The sequence below is a fragment of the Tiliqua scincoides genome, chromosome 8 (assembly GCF_035046505.1).
Source record: "Tiliqua scincoides isolate rTilSci1 chromosome 8, rTilSci1.hap2, whole genome shotgun sequence".
In the NCBI taxonomy this organism is placed as follows: domain Eukaryota; kingdom Metazoa; phylum Chordata; class Lepidosauria; order Squamata; family Scincidae; genus Tiliqua; species Tiliqua scincoides.
Window position 1 is genome coordinate 14,432,200 of NC_089828.1, and position 23,338 is coordinate 14,455,537.

At 47.1% G+C, this 23,338-nt stretch overlaps 1 protein-coding gene and 1 pseudogene across 2 annotated transcripts in view; one reads left to right on the forward strand and one right to left on the reverse strand.

Annotated features, from left to right (window-relative positions):
• GLDN (gliomedin) overlaps positions 1-4,290 on the reverse strand; it is a 31,758-nt gene extending 27,468 nt beyond the window's left edge. The window contains exon 1 of one of the 2 annotated variants that reach the window (XM_066636051.1): positions 4,162-4,290. In XM_066636051.1, coding sequence (XP_066492148.1) covers positions 4,162-4,194 — 33 coding nt within the window. In that variant the 5' untranslated portion in view covers positions 4,195-4,290. Of the gene's footprint in view, positions 1-2,389; positions 2,447-4,161 lie in introns of those variants that run through there. The other variant, XM_066636052.1, reaches the window with a different exon arrangement.
• A 12,481-nt stretch (positions 4,291-16,771) lies between these two features.
• LOC136659697 (5S ribosomal RNA) lies at positions 16,772-16,889 on the forward strand (annotated as a pseudogene).
• Positions 16,890-23,338: the final 6,449 nt, after the last annotated feature.

The window sequence follows — 23,338 nt, forward strand, 5'->3', positions numbered from 1 at the left end:
TAAACAACCACAGACTCTTCCCTCCTACACCATACCAGGTGCCAGTGGCGTAGCTACAGGGGGTGCAAAGCACTAAATTTTGCAGGTGCCTGAACATGCCGTGCAAGCAGGCCCTCCCCCTCCCCTTGGGAGCCACTCTGGGCAGTGGAAACAAAACAGGCAAATGCCTCAGTTTTGCTCCCACTACCCAGAATGGCTCTGAAGGGTAGGGGCCGCTTGCATGGTGCGTTCAGGTGCCTGGAAAACTTAATGCTTTGCACCCCCTCTAGCTACGCCACTACCAGGTACAGCCTCACCTGCTAATTGACCGTACAACAACAGGCTGCTATTCAAAGCAGAGGACCCAGCCAATTACTGGAAGTAGGAAGCCTACTTTTCCCACACTTCACCCCATGCCAAAGACAACTTCCTCCATTCTCCTACTGCCATGCGACAGCCATTATGCTGTAGCTGCTAGAGTGCTGGACGTCAACATAAAGATCTGCATTCGAATCCCTAGAAAGTTCCCTAGATGATCCTAGGTTGGTCACCATCCCTCAGACAAATCCACCTCACCTGCTTCTTAGGAAGATAAAAAGTAGAACAAAGAGCACCTGGTATACCACCCTGACCTCCCTGGTGAAAGAATGGGTTATAAATTGCAAATATAGGGAAGGCTATTTCTTGAAGTGGCTGCCACAAATGAAAAGTTTCACCTATGTAATTCCTATCAGCCAGACCAGGACAGTCAATAAGCAGGTGAGGGGCCACAATTCAGGGGTAACACAGATACTCTGCATGCTGAACATATGAACGTAAGAAGAGTTCTGCTGGATCAGGCCAAGGGCCTACTTAGCCTAGCTTCCAGCATTTCACAGTGGCCCACCTCTCAGGGAACACACAAGAGACCTGTGTCCTGTTGCCCCTCCTGTGAATCTGGCATTTTGAGTTAGCCTACCTCTGAAACCAGGAGGTTGCATGTATCTATCATGGCTTGTAACCTATGATGAACATTTCCTCCAGAAATCTGTCCAATCACCTTGCAAAGGTATCTAGGCCAGACACCACCATCATATCCTGTGGCAAGGAGTTCCACAGATTAATGACATGCTGTGTAAAGAAATATTTCCTTTTGTGTGTTCTGACTGTCCCAACTCTCATTTTAGTGGATGTACCCTAGTTCTGGTGTTGCATGAGAGGGAAAAGAACATTCCCTTCATAATTATGTTCATCTGAGCTTCAGTCCTCAGCATCTGCCTGGAGAGTCCCTGCCATTCTGGGTGCGATGATTCTGAGCTAAATGGACAACAAACCTGCCTCTATACAAGGCAGCTTCAACTGTCTGAGTTACAGTACGTACTACAGAGGGAGGAAGTCAACAATGTGCTTGCAGTGTTGTCTTCAGGGCAAATGACCTGTCCTAAACAATTCACAAACAGCATCCCTCCAACATCAAAGCCCATTTTTCTCACTTTGGGTAGCAGCTGCTGGTGTGTAACAACCCACCCAATCCTATCCACACTTTCCTGGGAGTAAGCCCCATTGACTCTAACAGGGCTTACTTTTGAGTAGACATGCATAGGATTAGGTTGTCAATCGCTACCTAAAAACTGGAGCAAGAAATGCTTGCAAATTAGAAAAAAAGAAACTTTGGCAGCTTGTGCATTCCACTTTTTTAAATGTTCAACAAAAAATATGTACATGAATGGGCGGTCCCAACATCACAGACTAGTTACATAAGTCATGAGAGCAGGCCTCAGCCTTCATTCATTTAAAGACAGAGTTCACATTCTTTCTGAGGCAAAACAAGAAGAGACATTTTCATGTCTTTCCAAGGAGGCATCCCTCAAGAAGCAGCTAAAGCCAGAGAAACAACACCTGTGCTGTACAGATCTCTGCACACAAGGAGACATCATCTTCTGGGTTTCACTGGATCAAACAGCACTGAGGGCCCAATCCTATCCAATTATCCAGTGCCAGTGCAGCCGTGCCAATGGGGTGTGCGCTGCACCCTGTGGTGGGGGGGCAGTCACAAAAGCCTCCTCAAGGTATGGAAACATTAGTTCCCTTACCTCAAGGCTGCATTGTGGCTGCACTGGTGTTGGAAAGTTGGATAGGATTGGGCCCTCAATCACCCAAGTGTTTCCCAAATGTTGCATCACTGGATTTCTAATTTTTTAATACAAACGAAATTGCTACATAAACACAACAAAGATCTGCTGGCAGCTTGAAAAGAGAATTAGACAAATTCATGGAGGATAGGTCTATTATAGATCTATTTTTAGGCTAATAGGCTATTACTGTACCAATACCAGGCTTTTACAGTACTAGCCTTCTAATAATAGCCTATTAGTAATACCCTAATAGTTATGATGGCTTAATGGAACCTCCAGCTTCAGAGACAATATACCTGTATGTTGCTGTCTGTAGGCAAACAACAGGAGAGGTCCGGCTTGCAGGCACATATTGTTGCCTTTTGTTGCCTTTTCTTGAAAGCAGCATGTTTCAAGATGAGCAGCATCTGATCCAAAAGTGTTTTATTAATGTTCTGCATAACCTAATTCTGTTTAATGAACCAGGGCACCAAATTAAAAACAGAGCGTAAAAAGAAGAGGTGGGGCCAATAGAGGCTCTCATTAAAGCCTCTCCCTTTTTCTTTTGCAGGAATCCTATGATTTAAAAGGTGCATGTCAGAAATTTAATATAGAGATTCTGGCAGGGCTCCTGTGCATTCAAGCAATACAATCTCACGTACCTGGTAAACACAAAGAAGCCCTGCAAGAACAAAAGCCAGGCTAACTCTAATGTGGCTGCTTCCTTAAGCATAATTCAGACCATGACCTGTTTTGTTTTATTTTCTTCTTTTCATTTCTTACATCTGCAAGAAGCTCTATGAAACCTTTGAATAACCGTCTTACACTGAGTCAGACCACTGGCCCATCTAGCTAATGTGGTCTGCACAGACTGGCAGTAGCTCTCCAGAGTTTCAGATGAAAGGCCTTTCCCAGCCATACCTGGAGATGCCAGAATGGGGAGCTGAGACTGCTCAAAGAGCCCATTATTAAACTGTGGAACTCCTTGCCACAGGATGTGGTGATGACATCTGGCGTAGATGCCTTGAAAAGGGGATTGGACAGATTTCTGGAGGAAAAGTCCAACACAAGTTACAAGCCAAAATGGGTATGCGCAACCTCCTGGTTTTAGAAGTAGGGAATGAGTCTGACTGATCACCAGAACCAGGGGACATCTACTGAAATTAAGTGTCAGGAGAGTTAGGACAGGCAAAAGGCATAAGGACATAAGAAGAGCCCTGCTGGATCAGATGAAAAGCGCTTCTAGTCCAGTTTCTTATCTTTCACAGTGGCCCACCAGGTGCCTCAGGAAGCACACAAGACAACAAGAGGCCTGCATCCTGGTGTCCTCCCTTGCACCTGGCATTCTGAGGTCACCTACTTCTAAAATCGAGAGGTTGCATGTGCCCATCATGGCTTGTAACCTGAGATGGACTTTTCCTCCAGATATCTGTCCAGTCCCATTTTCAAGGCATCTGGGCCAGATGCCATCACCATTTGATGTCATCACCAGATGCCATCACCATTGTTTGTGCTGGCAAACCTCCTGATTTTAGTAATGGGCTATGTCAGATGCAAGGGAGGGCACCAGGATGCAGGTCTCTTGTTATCTGGTGTGCTCCCTGGGGCATTTGGTGGGCCGCTGTGAGATACAGGAAGCTGGACTAGATGGGCCTATGGCCTGAACCAGTGGGGCTCTTACGTTATGTTCTTATGTCCTATGGCAAGGCTTACTCCCAGGAAAGTGTGAATGGGATTGTAAGCTGAGAACCCAATTCTATGCCTGTCTACTCTGAAGTCAGTCCCATTATAGTCAGTGGGGCTTACTCCCAGAAATGTGTGGATAGGATGGCAGCCTCAGAGCCTCAGCCTATGCATGTCTACTCAGAAGTCTGTCTCATTCTAGTCAATGGGGCTTACTTTCAGGAAAGTGTGGAAACCATTGTAGCCTCAGAGCCCCATCCTATGCCTGTCTACTCAGAAGTCAGTCCCATTCTAGTCAATGGGGCTTGCTCCCAGGAAAGTGTGGACAGGATGGCAGGACAAATCTCTGAACCACAGCCCCGGAGCGGGGCAGTTGGCCCCCCTGGCCCAGCAGAGCGCCCCCTACCGGCACCATGGAGTAGGTCATCATCATGAGCATCTCGTCGTTCTCCGCGCGGACGTGGCTCTTGCGCCCGCGGGCGCGCTGGCTGCGCTTGTTCCTGCCGCCGGCTGCCCCCGGGGGGTCGCTGCTGCCCGAGGGGGCGGGGGGTTCCGGCGGGGACCGCCGGAGCTGGGCGCTGGGGGCCCCCTGCAGCTGCTGCTGCGCCGCCTCCTCCTGCAGGGTGCGCAGCGCCGCGCTCAGCTCCCTCCACTGGGCCAGCAGGAAGACGGTGCCCGCCGCGCTGAGCGCAGCCAGCAGCCCCACGGCGGCCAGAGCGCCGCGCAGCGCCCGCGAGCCCCGCTCCTGGCCGCGCATCGCGCTCCTCCAGCCCGCGCGCTCGCCGGCACGACTGCGGCGCCGGCGGACAGCAAGGGCTCCGTCTGGTGCCCCGTGGGCGGCCGGCTGGAGGGGGAGGCGGGCGCCTTGGGAGGGAGGCTGGCCGGGACGAGGGCCAGCCAGGCAGGCAGGGCCACCTCGGGGGGGCTTCGGCCAGAAGGATCCAGCCCCAGGCACAGGGCGGGGCTGAGTGGCGCGGTCCTAGGCAGGTCTACTCAGAAGTAAGTCCCACTGCGTTCTGTGGGACTTACTCCCAGCCCTGTGGCACAATCCTAGGCATGCCTACTCAGAAGTAAGTACCATGGTGTTCTATGGGACTTACTCCTGAGAAAGTGTGTATCCCAAACTGTGGGTCGGGACCTTCCAGCCTGATTTTTGGTGAGTCACCAAAGGCTGGTGGATAGATCAGATAACTAATTGCCTCGAGCCTTCAGGCTATTGAAAAATCAGATACTGTAGCTGCGGATTGCCCTCCAAAGAGCTCAGCTCCTGCAGTTTGCAAGGATGTGTAAATAGAGAGAGATAAGTGTTTGAGGGTCTGTTTTCCTGGTTATTATTACTTATAAATAAAATTATTTCTTTCTAGAACTCCTTTTTTTTAAAAGTCTGGTAAACCTGGGTGGGTCCCAATAGAGTATCATTTTAAAAAATGTGTCCTGGTGCTAAAAAGTTTGGGAATCACTGGTGTATAAGATTACAGCCCTGATGAACCTGGAGTCAGGCAGGGAAGGAGAGAGGGTGGAAGACCCAGCCCCAAACCCATTCAGAACATAAGAACAGCCCCACTGGATCAGGCCATAGGCCCATCTAGTCCAGCTTCCTGTATCTCACAGCGGCCCACCCAATGCCCCAGGGAGCACACCAGATAACAAGAGAACTGCATCCTGGTGCCCTCCCTTGCATCAGACAGCCCATTTCTAAAATCTCTGTATTCATTGCTGATCCCCACATTCCTGTGTAGGATCCTTGCAATTGTTCCTATTTGCAGAAGCAACTCCTGTCTTCTGGTTTCCATCCCAGTACACCACTCCCCCTGTTTTGACCCTGTTCTTGCAGAATGGGGCCAGAGGTGTAACTAGGCTGGAGCCTGTGGGGCATCTGCCCCAGGTGCTACGCAGGGGGTACAAAATGTAAGGCAGTTACTTCTGGGTTCTCCTTGGAGGAGGAAGCGTTGGCAGCTTCGCGCCCCTATTCTCCTGTGGAGGCTTCCCAAGTGACATCATGATGCAACATCGTGATGTCACTGGCCCAAGCACCAGGGCTTCTAGTTATACCTCATTACAATTGTGTTAATCAGAGTTACTAAAGTTGATGTTCTTTCTCTTCAACTTCTCTGGAAGTTAAATCTCTGGTGCACACCTTGTCTCTAGTGCGCATGTAGGTCAGTCCACAAATGTGGTTGGCACCATGTGCAATGCACACAGCCTGCCATTTCACACACTGATCAATGGCAGGGCCAGCAGGTGCCGTGCCACAGAGATGTGCATTCATTCCACACACCTATCCAACAATTCACAGATGCAAATAGAGCAAGGCTAGCTTGTAAGGCCCTTATTCTTCTGCCAAGGATCACTTTGCGAGTCTCACCCCCACTCTCTGCTGGAACATCCTAAAACAGGGAAAAGTCAATGAGATGGATTTGTTCCTTCTGAATGGTCATAGTGACTGAATGGCCATCATCACAAGTCGTGTGCCCACCTCTGGTACTTATTTCTGTGTAAACATGCATAGGGTTGCACTGTAAGTTACATTGGAGGTGATGGATGGAGTCATTTCACTGGATCTGGATGGGAGGACATCTACCTGGTGATTTTATGTGCATATGAACAATTCTTTGAGATTGTGGAGGTATCGATTACATTGATTTACTTGGAAGAACTGATAGCCTCTTGTTTTGAAAATGCTGTACTCCAAGCTATGCTTTGATGATAGCGTTTGCCTTGCAAAAATACGGGAAGGATGACCCTGAAAGTAAGCTTGAAACCATGCCATATACTAAACAAATAAAAACATATTTTAGTATAGGATAGCTATAATAAAAACAGTAAATATCTATCACCGTGGCCAACTACAACCTTGTGGAGGCCTACACGAGCCTTAAATGGTTGTGCACTGAAGGCTGGCATGTGCGGCTAATAAACAAAATCACAAGTTATTATTATCCATTTCAAAGCGCACTGATAGATTAAAGGGAGCATAGTCATCATGAGCTGCCATTTGGAGCGTAGCAGGAGGGAAGTCTCCCTCTGGGTTTCCATCTGTCGGAACTGGTGGGGGATGCAAGCTTTGTAAATGTATTGCTACTTTTCTTTATTTACTGTAGTTATTTTAAAAAGAGGACAGATTATTGCTACAAAAAGCAGCAATGATTGTGCATTCTGAGCGACATTCATTGTCTGTTTCACCACAGGGCCTGACTGTTATTTGTTCTTGCTTTCCAGTATTCACAGGTAGCCTGCCTCTGACCATGGAGGCTCAGCTACTCTGGCAAGTGGCCTTTGATAAACCGGTCTCCGCTTCGCTGATACCGAATTGAATTCTGCCGAAAGAACTCAAGACTCACAGCACACTCCTATGCATATTTACTCAGAAATAAGTGCCACTGTTCAGCTAACAAGCCCAAATGTGTTCTCGCTGAAATTCCGTGTGGAACTGTGGTGGGACGCATTGCAGAAAGTCAACGGTGGCGTAAGTATCGGGAAAGCACAAGGGACTCAGAGATGAGGCAGAGGCCATTCAAAAGAAGATCAGCACCCTGGCAGCCAAAGGAACCGATTCCCAGAAACTTGCAGAGTTTTCTTCCAAACAATCGGACACTTGTTTGTTAAAGGAAAGATGAATCAGACAGGAAAGGTGACCCAGAGGGAACAATCACAGGGAACCAAAGCACGTGATTCAACAATGAATGAATCAGACAGAACCAAAAGAAGCAAATGATAATAACAAGCCATTCATGATCCAAGCAATGGATCACAAACTGAATAAGAACACTTGATACGAGGGTGTCACGTTTGCCAGGATTCCATTACTTCACTCTGGCTGCAGCCCACGAACTCTTTGGATTCTATGGAGCTGATTTGCAGCCTGAACTCGAGTTCTCCTACAGACATCGGCCCACAAGGACTGGGTGCGTCAGTGGGAGACCCAGCCCCTCCACATGGAAGGAAGCCATCCCTGGAATGATGTCGTGATGCTGGCAGAAGCAGACATCTTAGAACGGGGATGTCAAACATAAGGCCCACAGGGAGAATGTGGCCCCAAGAAGCAATTTATCCGACCCCCCTGTCCTGTCCTAATTTTTGAATCCTGCCGACCACGCCAATTTGTCCCGTCCAAAATCTCAACTCCCTTCTAATGCCCACTTTTTTGCTAATTAACACCCTCTTTATCTCTAGAACAACCGCTGTGATGTGCAAAGGAATGAACACAGAACTCCTTATCTATAGCAACTACCCAAATTTATTGCTATGAACACAGACACTCCCTGCAAGTCCTCTTGTCCAGAGGCTTTCCCTCCCCAAAACTCCACTTAACTCAGAGGGTAAAGGTCTGAAGCCTCCAATTCAAGTCCAATCCGGTCTCCAAAGCACAGTCCAGTCTTCCCAGTCTTCTGTGTCCTCCAGCAGAGTCCTGGCAGTCCCCTTCTCCTGTAGGTCTGGGTCAAGTAGCCCACTTGGTCTGGTTCCCTCCAGGTCAGGTAGCATCTCCCTCTGGGTCAGCGTCCGGCTGGGTCAGTGTCCTGCTCCTTTGGTCCTTCTGAAGCTGCCTTTTATCCTTTGTGTCCCATTAAGTGCAAATGCAGCTCAGCTGTGAGCTACCTCCTTAGCTCATTCAAAGCCCCATCAAGGTCAAATGAAGCTCAGGTGTCCAACCAGGTCTCCATTGGCCTTGATTGATTACAGCTGTGGAGCCAGCCCTGCCCTTCCCCGAGCTGTCAACCAGCTGTCAAAACATGGGATTACTGTCAACACCACATCATCCACCTGATGATCTTCTGATCTTCCATTACACCCCCTTATAATTGGGTTCTCCCAGCTTGATAATTGGGCTCATATCTTGAAAATATGAACAAGATTTGCACATTTTCTCTTCTGTCATTTGCAGCTAATGAGTTTCTGTGTGAGAACAAAATACTTACTTCTGGTCATCAGCTGCTTAATGATGTCACTTTCTGCTTAATGATGTCACTTCCAGTCCTCAGCAAGCACCATGAATGCTAACTTCAGCCCTCTGTATGAAACGAGTTTGACACCCCTGTTTTAGAAGGCTAGGAGGCAATGCAAGTACATCAATCTTAGCTGTAGTAATGATTGATTTAATGGAACATTGCTATTAATTATTATTATTTGGAATATTTATATACTGTTTTTTTCAACAAAGCGGTTGAGATAGCAAAGTGGTTTACAAAGCGGAGTTGTTGAAGCAGTTTACACAGCAAAGGAAATGGGAACATGGATTCATGCCCTGAGTGCTTTTTCAACAAAGGCAGCATTCATGACACAAGTGAAAAATAAAAACATAAAAAACTCCCAAATCCAATTTAAAGTGTTGACAATTGTAAAGAGAAAAAAAAATGGCAACATTAAATCCACAAGTGCTGTGGTGTATTGGTATAATTCTGGTTTGTTTGTAATGATAATATAACATTTTAAAAAGTGTGTGTGTGTGTGTGTGTGTGTCCTAAAATAAAATTAGAACAATGGTAAAATTATCTTGATTTACAAATGACTGGCAGCTGATGTTTTAACCTGCTGCCAGCCAGCCAAGAAGACAAATGAATTTCTTGAGAAGGAGCGTTCCACTTTTCTGGGGCCCCAGAAGAGAAGGCCCTGTTTCCAGAGATTTAAATCTTACTGTATGAAAGCATGGGTCTGGAGCAGGGTCTCAGTGGCAGATCTTATAACCTGGTGGGATCGTTTGGGAAAAAGACATTCCTTGTGATATTTGGGCCAGGCCATGTAGAACATGAAAAGGTCAAAAACAACACCTTGAATTGAATCTGAAAACAACCCACAGTATGGAAAGGAGAAAGGTAGGTGTGCGGGTGTGTGTTTGAAGGCCAACAATGGAAGTGCACAATGTCTGAAGGAAGATTGCTAAAGCTAGGGTAGGAAGGATCAGATTTGCAAAATAGGAAGGGGATAAAAATTGCATGTCACCAAATTCATTAAGTACCTATTGTAGCACTCATATACATATGCAGTCATTGTCACGATGGAATTCGGAATCCATTCTGTTCTGCTTTTTCTTCTGAAGTCCATCAGCCTGAAGCAAAAGACAGCAGATTCTTCAAGAAAAGGGAGAACCTGACATACAGATTTTAAGCCTCCAAGTCCCCATAAGACAGTTTTTACCAGCCTTTGACCCATGTCCCAGACAGACTGAAACTGTAACTTCTGCTCTGAGCATGAACATTTGCCATCCTCAGCAGCCAGGCTTGGAAACTCTCCTGCCTCCAGTATTAAGACACTTGGTTGATAACACGAAGCTGGCTGGAGGTCAAACAGGAAGTGTTGCTTGCTGGAGATCAGACAGGGAGTATCACAAGACGTTGTTGAATGAGATCAGCCGCTAACAAGATTGGTAGAAACCAAAATCCATATTAACAACACAGGGTCAAAATAGATACTACTTTAACTGTAACATTGGCCCTTGCTTTATTTTTCTGGCAAATGCCACAGCCAGGGGCCTGATCTGCACTGAGACCACAGTGTGGGGTAGGGGGGCTTTAACTCTAATCCTACCAGCACAGCTGTTATTCTCTGAATACCAGCTGCAGGAGAACAGTTCCTTCATCTCCAATTTGTGGGCTCCCCAGAGGCAGCCAGTGGGAAACAGGATGCAGGATGAGATGGGCTTTTTGGCCTGATCCAGCAGGACTGCTCTAACATCCTTATGTTCACCAAGAGTCATAACAAGGACAAACCTGAGAGGCATCTGTCCTGGGCATTACGCCAAGGTGGCACCATTTTCCCCTCCGCTGACACCTCCTCCTCCATAACTTCTGGTTTCTCTGGAGAAGGGAGAGGTGCTGGTGGCAGCCACTTCACGATCTGGCTGCCATCCCTGTTCCTTCTCCTGTGGAGGTTCCCACTTGAAGTGGGTGCCCTTTCAAAGGGGAGCCCCCGTAGAAGAAGGAACAGGGATGGCAACCAGATTGTAAAGTGGCCACGACCAGCTTTTCCTCCTTCTCTGGGCAAACCTGGAAGTCACATCATGATGTTTTGTCATGGCATCACTGCCCCAGGTACTGGGGTCATTATATACACTTCTGTGTTCACCATAGTCACAATTCAGACAGCATGTGATATTTGGCCTGGACAATCAAAGCTTCAATGTTTTTCAAGGCAAACAGCATGCAGTTATTGGGGGGGGGGGGGGTTGGATCTGTACCACAGCAGGGCTACAAGGGTTGAATCCAACCCCCTCATCATGGTCCCAATCCTGGCCAGCCTTTCCCAACATGCTATTTTCAGGGGGAAGCAGGGAAGGCTCCTTGATGACATTTCTTTATCCTAATGGTGTATTTCCAAGGCTGTCAATTTGAAGTTTCAGCAGAAATACCACTTCTTTTTTAATGCCTTGAGGGATTTGGCATGATGTTACCTTGGGTTTATTTTATTTTTTGGCAAAAAAAAAAAAGCAGCGTCTTGTCAGGTTCCCACTGTTCAACATGGCTTGCCAAAATACTGAAGAACTTCAGGAAGCTTTATATAAAATGCCATATTTCTGGGTCTCTGCTGGCTTTTCTCAGAGTTTTAGCTCTTTTGCCTGTCTTGAAGTTTTGCCTTCTGTTATTGCAGACTGGGAGTGGCTCATTTTCTGAGCGTCGCCAACATGTTTGGTGACCAAGTCAAATATGTGCACATTGGTAGAAGCCAAGGGGTCTGACAGCATGTTGGTGACACTCAGGAGCTGGCACAGGGGGCCTGCACTGGCACAAGTCATCTTTAGGATTGGGCTGCCCATGTAACATGCCCTGATCAGCATCTTCCAGTGTCCAACTTGCAGTGGTGTTGCATCCAGTGCCAGTTTCAAATTCTTTCTGATCTACTCAGGCTCCATGCTTCCCCAGTCCCGCCTGCAGGCAAGCTACCCACATGGCAGCCGGCAGACAAGCCTGGCACTGCCACAAAGATCGGGCTTGTGACTTTTGCAAAAGACAAAGTTTGATCTGTTTGAAGCTCCTGCTGAAGTGACACCCCCACCCTCACCTCCAAGAAACCCACCTCTGCGGCTGACCTCTTTGTGACTCTTGTGAGAGCATCTCTGCTTATTACTCCAGAGACCGAAGAGGCAGACTTGAGAAAGAGAAAAAGGTAGAACTGCATGCCGGTGAATATTTTTGAGCATTCTTCTCCAACCGACTTGGTCACCATCTGATTCGTTGCCTGGAATTTCAATAGCCGGGCCAAAACAAGCCTGGCGCAAGAGATTTGGAACTTGCCACATTTATGTTTTGTTTTTGTTTTTTTTAACATTAAATGAGCTGAGAAGACTTCCTGTTTCAAATGGACCAGCAGTGCTGGGAGGGGATATATGTATCCTTCCCCTGCACCCTATTCCACACTGCCTCTGTCTCTACCCACCCCCTCCCCACTGCAATTAGCTCTGTTGGGGGAGTAAAAACCAGACACCTGCATTTTTCTCCTTATTGGGCTAACGGTGGATTTAGAGGATGGGGAGGTCTAGCCTCTACTGAATCAGCCAGTGGATTAATCTAGCTCAGTCTTGTCTGAACTGATTGACAGTGGATCTCCAGGGTTCCAGGCAGGGGCTTTTCCCAGCTCTACTCAGGGATTGAACCCAGAATGCATAGGATCTTACTGTGACAATGCCATTTTCATCATAAATCTGCATCCCCTCCCCCAAGACACATTTCTGACTCTTGGATCACACCCTGAGGATAGTTACATGCCTATCCCACCCTTACTCCAAAGAATTCAAGAAAGTACACATGACTCACTTTCCCCCTTTTTATCCTCACAACAACCTGGTGAGGTAGGTTAGGCTGAGACAGGGCTGGCCCATTCATGAGGCCAACTGATGGGATCACCTCAGACAGCAGATTGGTTGGGGATGCCCATCTCTGCCTGCCGACTTACCACCACTGCTCCTCCTTCTCCGTCCACTCCTTGGATTAGAAATGGAATTGGGGGACAGAGTGGGAGAGGAAATATGGAGGGGGGGAGGGGGCTGAGCTAGAACATTGGGGAGCAGGAAGAGTAGAGGCTGGCACATCTGGCATCCTGCCTCAAGCATCTGGCAGTCTTGAACCAGCCCTGGGTTGAGAGATAGACTCGGGCCTAAGGGCCCACTCCTATCCAACTTTCCAGCACTGATGTAGCTGCGCCAACAGAGCATGCACTCATCCTGCAGTGGGAGGGGAGGGGGAGGACAGTCATGGCAGCCTTCTCAAGTAAAGAAAGATTTGTTCTCTTACCTCAAGGCTGCATTGTGGCTGCATTGATGCTGGAAAGTTGCATAGGATTGCACCCTAAGACCTTCAATGTGCTCCATGGCTGAGTGACGGGATTTGAACCCATGTCTCCTCAGTCCTGACCTGATACACTATCGATTCCACCACACTGGGTCTTGCCACCAGTGGCTATCGCGCCTCTTGGACTTTGCAGTTGCTTACACAAGGCTGCAGGCTACAAGCATTTATATACTCCGGGGATTTTTGGGTTTCAAAATTTGTCACTGCAAAAGAAAAATCTGACTTGCAGCAGAATAATGAGTAAGTGAGCGTGACAGCCATACAAATTTCTAGAATGCTAAACACCACTGCAAGATTCAAGTGTGGTAAGTGGCAGGGATGTGCGGTGGGTGGGGAGGCAGGTGAGGCAGAGCTCCCCATTGTTGAATAGCACTGCACACACAACCCAGCCACCGTCGTGCAGCTCACTTACCTCATCTGCCTCGCCACTCACTGCACACCCCTGGTAAGCATTCATGTTAAGCCGGAAGAAGCCTTTCAAAAACCTGCCGTGCCTTTGGGCTGTAGTATCCGGAGACATTAGCCTAAAATGCTTCTTTCTGAACCCTGGCCCAGTGCACAGACTATACAGTACCACTGGCGTTGCTAGGAGGGTGCGGGGGGTGTGGGCTGCACCGGGTGATGCGCTGGGGGGGTGACACGACCTGGGGAGGATGCGCTAACGTCGTGGTTTTCAGAGCTACCCCATCATGCCATACATCGTTGGGTGCGGAATGTCCAGCAGAGTGCAATGCAAAAAACAGAACTGAAATAGCTCCTTTCGTTCAAAAGTTATGGCCAAAAACCTGAAAGAAAAAATGCATGGAGCCCTATGGAAAGTGAAAATGAGCCGTATCGCGCGTTTTCTCGTGAGTAGGTGTACTTGCCATAGTCCGTCGGAAAGGGCAGGCTGAGAGGAATCCAACAACACCAGAATGGTCCCGATCCAATGAATTCAGCCCCCAAAAACACAAAAGAGAGAAGGAGGGACCTGCCTCCTTTCCAGCTGTGTCTATTGAGCCTGAAACGAAGCCACATGGCCGCGTTTACTCGCGAGTAGGCAAACTTGCCTTATTCCAGGCAAGGACTGAGAGGACTCAGGGCAACCTGAGAGGACTCCAAGGGCGTCAGAATGGTCCTGATCCAATGAATGCAGCCCCCAAAAACACAAAAGGGAGAAGGAGGTCCCTCCCTCCCAGCCCTATGGAAAGCGAAGCAGCTTCACGGTCATGTTTACTCGTGAGTAGGCAGTCGAGCCTTGGCTGGTGGTCAGGCCAGGCAAAGGAGAATGTGAGGACACCAGAATGGTCCTGATCCGATGGAGATGAAGCTAAACATATGTTCCAGAAGGCAGCCTCCCCCCCCCCACTAAGAAGGACAAAAAGGAGGCTTGAACTGGTAAGTGGAAAGTTTTCTATTTTACACTTGCAAAGCCAGGTGTGTCTTTATCTTGATATGCCTGAAATAGAAGAACTTTAAACTGGGCACTGGGAGGGCTGGAAATCTCACTGATTCTTTTTTGGGGGGTTGTTATTGCAGGCAGACAACAGAGTAAGCTCCATTGACCACTATGGGACTTACTTCTGAGTAGACATGCATAGGATTGGGCTCACAGGCTGCAATCCTACCCACACTTTCCTGAGAGTAAGCCCCATTGACAACTATGGGACTTACTTCAGAGTAGGCATGCATAGGATTGGGCTCACAGGCTGCAATCCTACCCACACTTTCCTGAGAGTAAGCCCCATTGACCACAATAGGACTTCCTTCAGAGTAGATTCACTTGGTGGAACAGGACTGGCTCCCCCTTATTTAATCATTTCTTTTATTTTAATTTAATTATTTATTTTAATTTGCTTGATGATGTCACTTCTGGCCATGACATCACTTCCAATGGGTCCTGGACAGATTGTCATTCTAAAAAGTGGGTCCCAGTGCTAAAAGTTTGAGAACTGCTGCAATAAGGTGTTAGTAAGCAGGAGGGGTGAGAACCATTCATTCCATCGCAAGTTCGGCAAGAGAGAAATTTGGTGATGTGCCAACTCTCCTGAATGAAGAAATTTCATTCTTCTGTAACAATGACAGCAGTTACCTAGAAGTCATTGCTACCTAGAGGTAGCAATATTATTTATGTATTATAAGTAATTATACTCCATCTTTCCACTTTCTGTTTTAAAAAATGTTCAGAGCAACTAACACACAAAACAAAAATTCAAACCAAATAAAATGCAATTTGCACATTGGATATTCAGCATTCCACACTTCTCAACACTCATTCCCTGGAGCAAAGACAAGTCCGCCTCTGAATAAATCTACCTCTGAATAAATGTTTTATTTTTGTGTTTTTTCCCCTTAAGAACATTCTGTGACATCATAGCAATTCCACCAACAATTGATTGGCCTTGCAGTCAGGGAGAATGAGAAATATTTCATCTGATCCTATGCATGATTTCTTGAAAGACGGTCCTACAGTGTTCCATGGGAATACAGTATTCCATGATAAATGTGCACAGGATCGCAAACTTAGACAAGTCAGATTAGAAAGCACACAGAGAACGTTAATCTTAAAACATTGGTTCAATATTACTTCTCCAGATTGCACCAGAATGTCAACTTTCACTGAGGGCCCAATCCTAACCAACATTCCAGCACCGATGCAGCTACAATGCGGCCCTGAGGTAAGGGAACCAACATTATTAAATAGCTGGCACAAATCTGAGAATTCCTGTTTCAGGGGAAAAGGCTCGGGGGAAGGAACAGGATATGACAGCGGCCTGCTCTGCCAATCCCACTCCCCCCCCAGGCCTGATCCACCCCCTGTTCTGCCCTCCCCCACCCAGAAATACGTCCTCCCCCAGCCCCCACCGCTGCCCAGAACAGCTCTTACCTGCTTCGGTGGCCTTAGCTCAGTGTTCAACATCAGCAGGATGGCACAGGCCTTACTTTCCGAGTGTCAGAAAGCATTTTATGGTGCTTTTATGACACCAAGCTGTGCCGGCACTAGGAACGAATAGGATTGCATTGTGAATTAATTACATCCATGTGCCTGCATGTTTCCAAACTCAAATACCGATAAACAAAAGGACTAGAAACTTACAGGGCTCTTTAGAAAATTAAATAAATAAATACCGTAGATACTCACGTATAGTACATGAAATTTTTGCCAAGTAATCAAGCTCCAATTATCACTTTGCCTTATCTCCGGGTCAATCAGAGGGCAGAGCCTTTCAACTCTGAACAGTTTCCTTTCTCCACTAAACTTAGGCAGGCAGCTGGTTAGTTGCAATAGTTACTTTCCTGGGATGTTCCAGCCAAAGTTAACTTTTTAATTCTCCTCCATTCCCTTTTGCTGCTTCAACCTGGTTCCCTTTTGCAAAGGCTTTGCATTTGGCAGAGGTCTTTTTTTTTCAGCATCAGGATGGGATCCCCTTTCCATTTGAAGCAACAATTCCCAGGCTACAATTCAATGCAGCATTACTTAAGAATGACGCCCATGGAAGGCAGTGAGTCTACTTCTGAGTAAAAAGGGTTGCAAATATATGCAGCTGCATCTCTCTGCTGTGAATTGAATTGCACACTCCCAGTTAGTTATGTGTTATGGGTTGTATATTATATGTAGAGCTTCTGGCTTAACACACCAGACATCTTAAAGGTGGATTTGATTCATGGTTCTCCTGCAGTGGTTCCCAAACTTTTTCACTCGCATATCCCTTGACTGATTTACTGGTATGTTGTTTACAGTGCACTTACTCTGACAGTGTTTACAAACTGTTACCCTGCACATGCCCGATTTCGTCTGATCTTGGAAGCTAAGCAGGGTCAGGCCTGGTTAGTACTTGGATGGGAGATCACCTGGGAATACCGGGTGCTGTAGGCTCATACCATAGTCTTTCGAGACTGAAGGTTGCCAAGCATTGGTGAAGAACAGAGTTTAAAAAGAATAAAAATGTATGTTATGATCTTTTACTATGTTTTAAATAAAGTAGAGGCTACAGTTCTTAGGTAACAATTAGTGGTAGGTTATTTTTCAGGATCTGGCCTGGGGTAAAATCAGACAAATCTATAGTCAGACACCCCCCTAAGTTTAACCCCCAACTTATCCGAGGGTCATAGAAAATTCCATGATTGTTGACTCAAAACCCACCCTTGACTTTTCTGTGGGGTCAACTTATAGTTGGGGGCCTTCGGTGACTGAATAAATAAAGCTCAGTGAGCTATGGAAACAGTCTGTTTCGACCAGGTACCATATTCTGTTCACAAATCCACATGCAGATCAGAAGGCCTGCTCATATCGAACAGTGCTTTATTCTAGTTGACTTCAATGGGCGTCCCTGCAGTTCAGGTTGCTAACTGTGCAAACCACTCTGAATCGAGTCCAGTACAAATGCCTCTGAGGACAAACAACCTACTATGAAGGGACGGATAAACTTTGCAACCAGCCTGGCAAAGAGGATTGTCGAAGGGGTGAATTTGAGATCCAATGCCAGGAGTGCATTGCAGTCTCAACCCAGAAATGTTCTTGAGGAATGTGGACAGTCACAAGACTGTGTTCCTTGGATGCTTCATATTTGTGGTGGACGAATACCTCTAGTTGAAACGGCGCCTGGACAATTATATGGGGAAATATTGGTCAAACTTGGTGGGATTAATTTTCTGGTTGTCAAAAAGGAAGATAACATGTGAAGAGACAGAAAGACAGCAAGACAGATTGCCTAATCCAACATCAGTTCTTCGCTTGGTGCCTGGCCGAAATAGATCTTTCTTATTCCCATTGGAATAACGGGTGAGAGTCTTATTTATATTTGAGTTTCATTGGCATGAAATTTTGATGGGACAATCTGATGGATTGTTTCTGCTCATGCTCTGCCTGAGCACCATATTTGGGAATGGGAAGGAATTTTCCTGCAGGTCAGGAAATCTAGCAAGAAGCAAAAGTGTGCTAGAGTATGCCTTTGCAGTTGTGGTGTGGGATGGCATTTATTTCAACCCAAGAAGGGTGCTGAAAGGGGACAGTCCTCTCCTGACCCTTTGAACAGCATCCTATGGACTCTTCTGGAAAAAGAAATGGTCACAAGATGGTGTTGGAGGCAAAGGGGCATCAGTGTCAACACCACCTGCTAACTGGTCAGGCAGAGTGAGTGGGGATTTTGATGTCAGTAGTCTGTTGGGTACGCAACTTCATGGTGCCAACCCAGATTACCACTGCCTTTGAATGGCGACTGCTAGTAAGGGTATTGGAGAGGAGGGCTGTCCCATGACTAAGTGATGATCCCTTCCTACATGGCACACCTGTTTCTGGTTAAGCCACTGGTTGAGCCACTAGGATACTATTTTGTGGGGGGAAGCATTCAAATTTGTGACACTTGTCACACTCCCACCACCTGAAGAGGTATGAACCAGGAAGCGGTTTACCACACTTGCTGCTGTTTGCGCAGACTGGCCTTCATTGCTTTCAAGATGCCACCATTTACCAGGGATGGGCAAGTCAAGTGTGGCTTGACTAGGGTTGACTCTCAAGTCTCCACCCCCCACTACTTGACTCAAAAACAAATCGTAACAGGTGGACTTTCCAAGTCACCCAGAGCATTTTCGCGACTCGAGTCACAAGACTTTCCCATCCCTGCCATTTACTACACAAAGAGGACCAGCATAAGACCTCCCATTGCCTGAGGTGGCATTCCAAATGCTACCCCTCTTTCCTGACAACACACCAGCTACTACCGTCTTCACTGCTTCTCCTCCTCTCATTTCCTGTTTTGGAAAGGAAGTGGGGAGTGAAGTAGAAGAGAAAGCGTGGAGGACAGGAGAGTGGTGAGCTAGAGCATCAAGATGCTCTAGGCCACCACTCTCCTCCACACTTCCTCTTCTGCTCCATTTCCCTCTTCTGTTTCAGATTCAGGGATGTGTCAATCTTGGAGGACAGAGGACAACAAACAGCTGAAGCAGGATACTATAGGCTACTCATAGACTCTCGTTTGTCCCTAGGCATACATTTATATGAAAGGATTAGCAGTGATGGCATGGAAGCTACACATGACAGGAGATTTCTGGGATCTGGAAGTCCATCCTTTTGAGAAGTCTGCACTTTCTTCTCACACTGCTAATGGTTGGCTTCCAAGGATTCCCTCCTCCCCTTTCTTCCTGCTCTTTTGAAGCTGGGCTACATTTGCAATGATCCCAATCAACGTCCTAATTCTTGGGAGGAGGACAAAAGTCTTCCATCATTTGAAGTTCCCTGAGAGACAATTCAGTAAAGTCATTCCATAGAGATAATGTCTGTAATTGTTTTTTGGATGAGGCTTCAATGTAATCTATCGGTTCCTAATTGTGCACTGTGTTCTCAAGTGTACAAGTGCATCATGCCCTTGGGTATTTCCTGAACAAACACTAATGTGCTCAAGTAGTGCACTTTGATAGCTCTCAGAAATTGAAATTACTGTTGAAGTGAAAAGCAATGGAAGCTGACAGCTCTTCCTCTGGGCACTGAAAATGAGCCTAAGAAGTTGTCTGTGTGTTGCTGAATGAATACTAGAACCACAGTGCTGAACTCTCTTATCCCAGAGTTGTTGCATTGGCTAAATTGATCATCCACTGATGAGGGACTGACGAACACCCAATGATGAGGACCTCATCAAAAGCTGTGTGCATGCAAATAACCAGTTATCAAACTACAATTTACTGTTGCATGTGTGTAACTATTTGGTAAGCCAGTTGTTGGAACCCACAAAGATGGCCCAACTATCCCCAGGTGAATTCTCTCACTTCAGCTTAAGATTGTTTCAGACTGGCAAAGTCACATCACCTATAAATCCCAACGCAATTGGAAGTGTGTTTGGTGGGCATACTGGACACAGCTTTCCGTGTGTGACAGAAGCCAGACCGTGGAACTATGTGTGGAGAAGATGGTGGCCACCCAGGAAGTACATCCTGCTTTCTCCGTAGACTGTTTTTAAAACCTCCTCAGGTTGACATTTGATTGGCTGATTGGTTTTGTGACAAAATGCCAGGTTTCAAAGAGGAAGTCAATACACATCAGGAACAGATGTGTGGTACAATGTGTGGTAGGTAGTATGTGGGGAGGGGAAATTGTATCTATTCATTCCTGATCATGGACTATGTCTGAAAAGAAGAGGAAGTCTGGAGGAGAGGGCAGTGGTGGGCTAAAGTGTTGTAGAAGGACTTTCTTAATAACTTTCTTAACAAGGCAGGACATTACACTCCGAAGTTTTTCGTCTCAGTGACGGCTCTGCAAACCAGGTAGAAGAGATGCTACAAAACAAATGCACAACCCCCCATGATATTTTTTCTGTAGCCTTTGTCTTAGGAGGTAGCAGAAACTTCTGAAGTACTAGAAACCCGTTGCCTTCCACCACTTGCACAGACAGAGCTGTGAAGAACCTGCAAGGAGATCTCCTTGTCCATTTCTTCCATTCCATTTTCTCCTGTTCAGGAAGGACATTTGGGTACTCAAAAGGCAGCTTCTAATGGAGAGCTTGCCTTGAAGTACTTTGAACACCTTCCCCATTGATTGCACTAGCTCGTGCATCTCAAGATGCATTATGGGAAAAGATGGAGAAGGTCATGTTTATTGTTCGTACTGTACTCAAGGAGATAAATCTCAAACTCCTTCCTTTCCTATGCAACCAGCACATGTTTTGAAGAACTGTTCAGCGAGGGAGTACTACTGAGAGGAAAGCATGTGAAGAGATCTGCTTTTGAGCACTGCAGATGGAATAACAGATGTTTGGCTCCAGTCAAATGGTCTTTGCAGCTGCAGGGGAACAGCAGCCTCATCTAGGCAAGCAAAGGACGATAAAGGCAGCCTGTGCAGAATTTTTCTCATGCATTCCAGTTAAGTAGTGAAGAGGCAGGAGTAGGAGAAGCAAATCAAAATGTCAACATTCTTGCATGCAAAGGAGAAACTAGGGGGAATAATTTCAAGGGATGACAAGGAGATAGAGAAGCTTTCAGCTCCGAGTTACCCACATCAGTGTTGCCTCATCTGGGCTGGAACCAAAATATCTTCTCTGTTGAACATCTGTTTGGCAAAGTGATGGGTCGTTTCCGCAGAGTTGCAAGTGGACAGGTGTCCCTGGCACCATTGGGGGGAAAAATGAATAGGCTTAGTTTGCATTGGCCATAATCCATGCTGGGCCGATCTTCTACCAGAAGCAGAGGTTTGTGGTTGATTCCATAGCAGTCTGAATCACGAAAGAGACAAGCCACTTTTGAAACTGAATGACAGCTTGCCTCTTTGGCAGCAGGTATTATGGTGGCACCAATGTCAACACAAGATTGGATTCATTCCTCATGTACACAAGTTGTTTCTTTATATAGAAGCCATTGCCCTGGAGAAAAAGGAGATGTGCTGAAAGAGGGGAGAGGAAGTTTTTTTCACTGCTGTTTGTCTTGTTATAAGTGAGCAGGACGCTTTGGGCACTTGTTTTATGAGGAAATAGACCAGTGGTTCTCATACATTTAGCACCAGGACCCACTTTTTAGAATGAGAATCTGTCAGGACCCACCGGAAGTGATGTCATCAAGCAGGAAAATTTTTAACAATCCTAGGCTGAAATCCTACCCACACTTAGCAGGGAGTAAGTCCCATTGACTATCATTGTTAAAAGAATATACAGAGTAGCTTGTTAAAAGTACAGGTCTGTAACATTTCCCCAAATGCAGTCACATACCAAGGTAGCATCAAGTCTAATATATTAAAAATAAAATATTGAAATGAACGGGGACCCACCTGAACATGGCTCATGACCCACCTAGTGGGTCCCGACCCACAGTTTGAGAAACACTGAAATAGACAATAAGCAATCCAGTCCATTACAGTTGATCGGAATTTTCCTGTGCCACAGCTTTTGAGATCCGGGATGGAACTGTGGGATGATCTTCTTGTTCTTCCTTTTGACTCCTGAAACTTGGCCAGTACGTTGGAGGGAGGGGGTGGTTCAGGAGCATTCTGAGGGAAGGGGGAGAGTAGAGGTGGGGAGAGGATCGGAGGGGGGAAATGATCATGCTGGATCTTAGCTCCATATCTCACTGAAAAACTCTTCTCGGTTCTGCAGCTCTGTTTCTGGGGAACCATCTGTAGTAACGAATTGCAGGAATGGGCAAGTCCAGCATGGCTTGACTCGAGTCAAGTCACGAGTCTCCACCTCCCCGTGACTCAACCTGAAAGCGAGTTTTAACAGGCGGACCAGAGCATTCTGGTGATTCTAGCCAAACCAAAGAGAAAGGAGCTGCTGCCGGGTGTGTGCATCGCAGTTCTCTAGAACCACTCTCCTGCTATTCCCATCCCATCTGTAAACAAGGTGGGAGCAGGTGGGATGGACTGCATGACAGCGGGAACAGAAGCGGCAAGAGGGAGGAGGTTAGGTGCAGTAGCTGGGAGGCTTGCCAGTATGTCCCAATCCTTTGCAGCTCTACTCAGAAGTAGTCCCATTTGTGCCAGTTGTTCAATGAGGCTTCTTCCTCTCAAGTAACAACAGAGCCAAAAGGAGCCAGCTATGCCATTGAAAAGCATGATCACTATGAACCACCTCCCTCCAGCTTCCTCACCTCCTTTTTCCCCCTCCTTGGTTTTACAGCCAATTCTAAGGCAACCCCCTTGGGCTCCTCCTTCTACCCTACCTCATCTAAAGGAAAAAGTCAGACTGCCCATCCTTCATCCAATGATCATCAGTTCCTTCAGAAATGGAAAAGAGAGCCACTCCCCCCTCCTGCTTAATGCAAAAGCAAAACATTAACCTTTCTTTGCCTCCTGGCTGGAACTTTGCTGCTGCTCACCCGGTCTGAATGATGACCCCACGGGGTCTTTCACACCATGAAAAAGTAAGCAAGCACACCCAGGCACAGACTGACTTGAGTCTACACGCGTGGGGACCGAGTACTGAATCACAGCCCAATCCTGAGCTGCCTGGAGCTGCGGGAACTGGCGGCTCCACAAAAGGCTCCCGCCGGATCTAGAGCCTCCCGCACTACCACGGGAGGCTCCTCGAGAAAAGAGGACATTTGTCCCCGTCCCCTGAGTAAGGGAAACAGTCCCGCAATGGGACTACTCACTTTAGCGGCAACTGTTTGGTCGCCGCTAAAGTGAAGGCACTCATGTAGGGCGAGCAGCCCTATCCGAGAGACCTGGATCCTACGGCGCTCGGCTCCATGGACCCACTTCTCCCCCTCCCCAGAACGCCTCCCCCAAGCCCCCAGGAACGCCCCCATTCCCCATTCTGCAGCCTGTTCCGCAACCCTGCTCTTCCTCCGGCGGGAGCCCGGCGGTAAGCCCCGCAAATGTGCCTTACGGCACGTTTGAGACTATGG